At 34.1% G+C, this 7,500-nt stretch overlaps 1 protein-coding gene across 1 annotated transcript; it reads left to right on the top strand.

The window, feature by feature from the left end:
• Positions 1-811: 811 nt before the first annotated feature.
• On the top strand, positions 812-7,192 carry LOC144963832 (uncharacterized). The gene is made up of 3 exons (XM_078897770.1): positions 812-907; positions 5,120-5,371; positions 6,588-7,192. Exons 1-3 carry the CDS (start codon positions 853-855, stop codon positions 6,908-6,910), a joined length of 630 nt encoding a protein of 209 aa, XP_078753896.1. The 5' UTR covers positions 812-852; the 3' UTR covers positions 6,911-7,192.
• The last annotated feature ends 308 nt before the right edge of the window (positions 7,193-7,500 follow it).

Raw genomic sequence — 7,500 nt, 5'->3', positions numbered from 1 at the left:
GTTGTTGTTGTTTTTTGTTTGTTTTGTTTTGATTTTCGTTATGTTTTTTTTAAATTTTCAACCGATAAAAATTGCTTGATTTTTAAAAAACATATATTAAACAATTTTCGGGCAATTTATTGACTTGATTAAACCTTGTTACAATGTTGATCGTTATTTATCTTTCTTTTTTTTCGTTTGATGAAGATATTGCATTTTAACCAAATGTTCAAAACAATTTGGATTATCAGATTCACTAACAATTCTACATAGGGACAGAATAATGCCTTCACTTTCAGATTTTGGAAAGTCATACAAAAGAGCACAGGCCAGTTAAAAAAATAAACAACAACAAAAAAAAAAAAAATCACAACATATCACTAAAACATCTTATATTCGTTGCATATATTAGCAGACATTAGCTGGACGTAATCATGGGCCTGTTGTAAGTTTCAATATGGTTGTTAATGAGAATAATATATTGCGTTGGTTTGAGTTGGCATTTCAACAATGAGCCCATAACAAATTGGGTTATCAGACCTGAAAATATGAATACGTCGATCTAATGCAATATTTTGTTTAGATAAGCGATATCAACACTTTATTAAAGGATTTTACGACACTTAACAAACATAGAACATGTCATCACGTCATTATTTATCACTATTTACTAGTGACAAAAAGTCATTAATCTCCAAGCGCACCAAAGGTGCATGGTATGTTATTTGATTGTGACGTGTCAACTTACCTTCTGAGCCTTCTTTCAACACTGACTATATTATGTTGATAAAAAGTATAAAAACTAACTTCGAAAGAGTTCAACTTCATTTCGAAAGCTGTAGTGCGAAGAAAGACGAGAGATTAACAAAGGAAATGTATTTTGCACAGGGACTCATCTTAAGCGTTGCAGTTCTTTACTATGCTCTCGGTGAGAATGATTTTGTTTAAAATAATGTTTGTATTTTAGAGATTATAACAATAATATACGCAACAAAGAAATGAATACTTCAGCTCTAGAAGGGATTGTAAAAGGCAATAAACAAAAATGAATATAACAACTTCGAAAAAAAAATCCCCAACCAAATACTAAGCACGGACCGTTCCGAGCTCGAAACATTTCTTTAACCAATAACAAGAATAATTTTGTTTATTGTTTTAATTGTTTTTGTTATTGGCTGAAGAAGGGTTTTGAGCCCGAAATGTTTGGTGATTGGTATTTTATTCTTTTTCGAAGCTGTTATAATCATTTTTGTTCATTACTTTTTATACTCCACGGCTTCCAGCAGCTTACTGTCACTTTGACAAGATTATTGTGACATTTTCAGCTCTCATTCATAGTTCAAAAAAAAAAGTAATGTTTCAGAGCCGTAAGGCCCATGTACTGTGGAATTGCTTGCTATCCTTATTATAGGACGATAGTATATCGCAAAGTACATTCCGATAGATCAAACAGATCCAGCTACCCAATCATTATCACTGATCGAGTGGACAAGGGAATAGAAAAGAATCTCGATCGATCTTGGCCTCTTTGGGTGTGAAGCGAGTACCCTACCAACTGAGCTATCGGGACCCCCAAGGAAACCAAAGAGGGGAAGAATAATAGCTAAATAGATTTTTTTCGAGTTTAGCGCAAACAAAGCTCAGACAGGATCATATTAAAAGTTCAAATTCAATAATGACCAGACTTGTCTGGAACATAAACATGAAAATTAATTTAATTATAAATACAGATTTGTATGAACATAAACAGAAATATCGACATACAGACTTGTATTGGTGAGTATGCAATCACAGATATAATCTGAAAGAAGCATGGAAATAGTATTTTTTTTAAAAATCCCACATCATTTGCCCCCCGAGAAAATTTTTGTTTCAAGCATTTATAATTAAATTCCACCCATGAAAGAGAAGCTATCCGTTTTCTATAGCGGTAGACATAGAGTAAGAATTGCTTTTAACCACTGAGATACAGACGCTGCTGTGCAATTTCAAAGTACTTTTTACAAGTTTTACCAGTAACCCATTACTTTGCTTGTTGGGCAGAGAAAAGTATCTGTTCATCTTGGGATCGAACATGTCCGTTTGTATACGTGTGCTAAACCTATTGAAAAACCACAATTTCTATCGCTCTCTCTCTCTCACTCTCTCTCTCTTTCTCTCTCTCTCTCTCACTCACTCTCTCTCTCTCTCTTTCTCTCTCTCTCACTTTCTCTCTCTCTCTCTCTCTCTCTCTCTCTCTCTCTCTCTCTCTCTCATTAACCAGTAAATTGCCATACTTTGGAAAAACACGTATTTAAAATGTGTCCAGAAATCTCGTCTTTCCTTCAAATATCGACCCTCATCGTCGCAAAGTCCCAGGTTTGAGAGTTTTTGCCAAGATGAGGGTCATTTATATCTGTCGTTATTTGAATAGACGAGTTTTCTAGCCAAATTTTAAATATGAGTCTTTCCAGATTACGACAGTTAACTGGTTAAAACATTAATGTGTTCTAACTTAGAAGTCGGCAGCATTACAAGGCGAAAAGAAAATTTGCTGTTTTCTGTTCTAGTAAAAATTATGATATGTCAAAGTGGGGCTCGACCCCAAGTCCCAGAGTGTTACTTCAATAATACTCGTCTTAATGATCGTCTTACCCCCAATAATACATAATTTAGTGAAGATAAAATTATAATCATTAAAAATAAACGCTCCCTTCTTGTACCAACTTTATCAAATCACAGCTTTGTATTAATATAACAAGAAAATAAAAAAACCAACTCCTATTTACTTTGTACGGCTTCTCCAAAACAAGAAACCACACGATGTTATAGAAACTAATAGTAACGATATATTTTTCATTGGTTTTAACTCACTCAACCCTAACACCGACTATATCCGTAGTTTACCCCGGTTACCTTTACCCCATGCCTATTTATTACATTTTTCTGAGACAAATTATAGACGTAGTATCAAAGCTAATGTTTTTAGTTTTTGCATGTTAATGATAGTTGAATAAAACTATCTATGTACATGCTCATTTTTAGTACATATTTTCCATTTTTGAAAATTAGCAAAAATCTCTAGGATTGATTGAGTTAAAATATCTGATATAACGAGAGAGAAGACAGCATTGGTTGGTAAAGATAAGTGGAGGAAACCGGATATCTTATGTGGCTGTCAAACACACTATGATTTATGTCAACAAGTGTTATGGATATTGGTTAATTACCCGCAGTGTGGAAACAAAAACAAAGAGTGGTGAATGCCGAGGGTTTATTTATCATCATTCTAATTTAAACAGGAAAAAATAACACAGTATATCATTCCTATATAGCATCAACTAGCGACAATTGTATTGTTAAACGGCTTGAGTTTGACATCGTATCGTCTATAAATAAATATAGATAGGCGGTCATGTGTCTCACTGACAAATTTTTCAAATGGAATTAGTCTTATGTTTCAAAATCTCTGGTAAGATTAGTTACATTTTTTAGAATAACTAGTAACTAGTGGAGAGCACCAATATTTACGGGGAAATAAAAGCTATTACGAACAGGCAAATCATCTATATGTTACCCAAAGCTTCAAAACGTCATTGTGTCGGATCAACGTGTACATATCAGAAATCAAATAAACCGAGCGCAATACGCTTCAACAGTCGTGACGTCACTTCCCTCGTAATGTCGCATGGTAACTTAATAACTGGCTCTAAACTATCGGAACAATGGCGGACGCCGTTATGAAACATTTCTAAGACGAGCATAAAAGCGTATTCAGAGGAAAAAATAACATTATAAATCTGATCATGTTTTGACTTTTACACATTCTGATCACAAGACATATGAAAAGTTCTAGCCAGCATGAAGAATAAAAAGTACCGATTTTCTTTGTTTAGAATCACGGTGGCCGCCGTTGCTGGGTTACGTGACATCAGACTATTGAATCCAATTGTAGGCTTGATGTTACATTGTTGTAATGAATAACAAAATGATATTGAATGTAAGCTTCAATTAATTTAACAAACGACTACAGATAATGTGGACGTTTCAGTTTTTGTTTTGTTATTTATTTGTTTCGAGCTCCGAGCAGCAACATTTACATTGTTGTAATGGAGTTTATTTTGCATTGATTTGAAATCGATTCAATTTCACCTGACCCCATAACAATTTGGTTTATCAGGCCTGCGAATAAGTACACGACGTGTAAGTTCTATTTACAAAGTAAAAATTGAATTTGGGTTATGTTGATATGTGTGCAGCTATGTGGTCTTATGGTATGACACTCGCTTTCGGATCGGAAGGTCCTGGGTTCGAGTCTCGCTCGGCGTATAGTAGAGTCCTTGGAGAATGCTCTTTATTCATATTCTATCAACGTACTCAAGTGTAAAATGAGTACCTGGTCATTAACAGCGTTGTCTCTGTCTGAAAAAAAAATTTAATATGTCCCGTCCTACATGTTAAATGTTGTTGTGTGCCAGGGATCCCTTGTAAAGCTCGTTGAGCATGGTTTAGTGGATATTGCGCTATATAAAAGATCAATGATTTATTTCTTTTATTTAGTAAAGACAATGGATATAGTTTCCCTAAATGATAAAAACTTAAAGTTCCTCTTTCTGATTTAAATCTCTTAAATCTCTTTTTTCTCTCTTTAAATCACATGCTTCACCCCGTATGATATCATTTTGGGTTATATATCATTTGTTAATATAACCATGGACTATTCTCCGATCATAACTTTTAGGGAAAATATCAACAATTTTCTAATGCTTCGATGTCGCTGTATTGTGGAAATACAGCTTTCCTTGCGAAACAACCTAAATCAGATCCAAATAGCTTATTATAAACCTCAATGGCATGTCCCTTAGAAAGGCATTTTCTTCTTTTTTTTCCCCGGAGATAGATATTTAATTCGAATGTTTTTTTAGTGTAAAGTAGCATTGTCTTGTCTAAATTGTAATAGCCACCAACATGCTCTATGCCCAGTCGAATGTGTGCATGCTGTTCTACCACAACGAAATATACAAGAGGAAAAATGCATAAATCAAGCTGTCAACAAAGTATAACGCTATATAACTGCATTTTTCTAATCTAGTCTTTTGATGAGAGCCCCATGAGAAGTTATAATATAGCCAAACTTTATTTATTTCTTTACACATTGCAGGTGGCATGACAGTGAAGGGTCGAATGTTAAGGATGAAGGACGACTCCATACCATTGCTGCGTCTGGTGAGAGGTCTTCCACCTCAAGAACTGATGCAAAACATTTCTTTGTATGCTAATAACTTTTATGACATATGTGCAAATGTTCAAGATTGCTATGACCTTCAACGTGCTTCCGTCCACGACACTATTGACAACTTTCGTATTGGTGACGTGTTCAACCAACTTGATGATTGGTGCCCACCTCAAAACGGTAAATTATCTGACCTAATGTAAAATTCGAACAAAAGATAACAAGATTCAGATTGAGCAGTTTTCTCTATTAAATTGCCGTCATTTGTAAATGAACTGTATCGTGCACGGAAGAGCGCGGCCATTAGAAGAGAGGAATAAGAAAATTATCGAACAGACACAAAATTGCGTACCACAACTCACTCACTCACTCACTCACTCATTCATTCCCATGACCGGATGGTCATCACAGGAAGTGGGAGGGGGGGGGGGATTTGGGGAATGCAGCCTTCACAATCCAGTACTACACATCTCGGTCATTGACTGGTGCCAGGTCAATCTCCATTTCTTGATGTTACACAGCCACATTTTCCATGTTTGTTTTCTTCTTCTCTGTTGACCCACCGCCGTGCTTTTCATCGCTGTCTTGCACAAATTGTTATGTCTGCCCAGATGTCCAAACGTCCGTCTTTTAAAGATTGCAAGCGATAGTTCCTGTCTTCACGCTAGCTTTTCCACAGCTTCAAGAACATACTTGTTAGTTCTATATTCAGATATATGACATACATAGAATTACCCGGTAATACAAGTGTATAATCTGAGTGTCACCACAACAATCATAACTTTATTATCTTCAGTTTTGCACGAAAACATAAACAAAATTTGCTGTATGAATATTATTATTCAAACTCATTTATTGTATTATGTGTTTTTATTAACTCGAGATTTAAACAACTCTGCTTCTAGAGAGGGAGAGGGAATGAGAGAGACGGAGGGAGGGAAGGATGGATCAGGGGAAGGGATGAGATTACTAAACACTCGGTTTTGGGCTCAACTGCATGCATTTTGACGTATACTTTCAATGTTCTTACTTGGACAACATCGGTGATTCCTGACGTCCGTGGTGATGTGCCCAATCTTTCTCCCTCCTAGTAATGTCTTACATTGGTTATTTAGGGAAGATTGCATCATGTGTTAATCTTGTAATCATTTATTGTAATTAAATATTGTGATAGCCTCTGATTTGTCAGGATTATGGATTTCGGGCTTGCAGATTTCGACAAATAAATAATTATACTAAACAGGCCCAAGGACCGATAATCTGTTGAAGGATATATTTAGCAGCACTTCCAAAAATAGATATCTTATCAGGAAAAAGGCTAAAATATCAATATCATTTGATCTTTATGTCATAACTAATACCAAACATATTCAATATTTATGTATGCATTTTTCAGAGTGCTGGGATAGCGAATGCAATGATCAAATGTTAAGAAGGATTGTTGAGTCGGAAGATAAAGTTATTGAATGGATGTGTAACAATTCAAGAGGGTTCGAGGAAACAGCATGCTACAAAGAACCTTTCCCCACGAAGATGAGATCTTGCGTCAGTCGACACATTGGACACTTTGAAACGAACCCCACGATGGAAACTAAATTTGAAAATTGTGTCAACTCGACGCTCTATTCACTACCTGGATGTGCTGGGGATAAGAAGTCGTTTTTCAAAACATTTTTTGAATATGTCCAGTCTATCCGTCGCTCCCCGATAGCTCCCTAAGCACATGGCGTCAGGCCTCGTGTAGAGCCGTCAATTGGAAAGCTGAGCTGGCTACAAAACAACTCTCTCTCTCTCTCTCTCTCTCTCTCTCTCTCTCTCTCTCTCTCGCTCTCTCTCTCTCTCTCTCTCTCTCTCTTTCTCTACACACACACATACACACACACACCCAGTTGACTACACATGAAGTCACTTGAAGCCTGAAGCATTATTATTATTATTATATTATTATTATTATTATTATTATTATTATTATTATTATTATTATTATTATTATTATTATTATTATTATTATATTATTTTATTATTATTATTATTATTATTATTATTATTATTATTATATATTATTATTATTATTATTATTATTATTATTATTATTATTATTATTATTATTATTATTATTATTAATTATTATTATTATTATTATTATTATTATTATTATTATTATTATTATTATTATATTATTATTTTATTATTATTATTATTATTATTATTATATTATTATTATTATTATTATTATTATTATTATTATTTTATTATTATTTTATTATTATTATTATTATTATTATATTATTATCATCAAATAAGCGCTC

Source organism: Berghia stephanieae, chromosome 2, assembly GCF_034508935.2.
Source record: "Berghia stephanieae isolate SIO BIC M18660-M18661 chromosome 2, UCSD_Bste_1.3, whole genome shotgun sequence".
NCBI lineage: Eukaryota > Metazoa > Mollusca > Gastropoda > Nudibranchia > Aeolidiidae > Berghia > Berghia stephanieae.
This window is presented reverse-complemented; position numbering and strand designations above follow the sequence as displayed.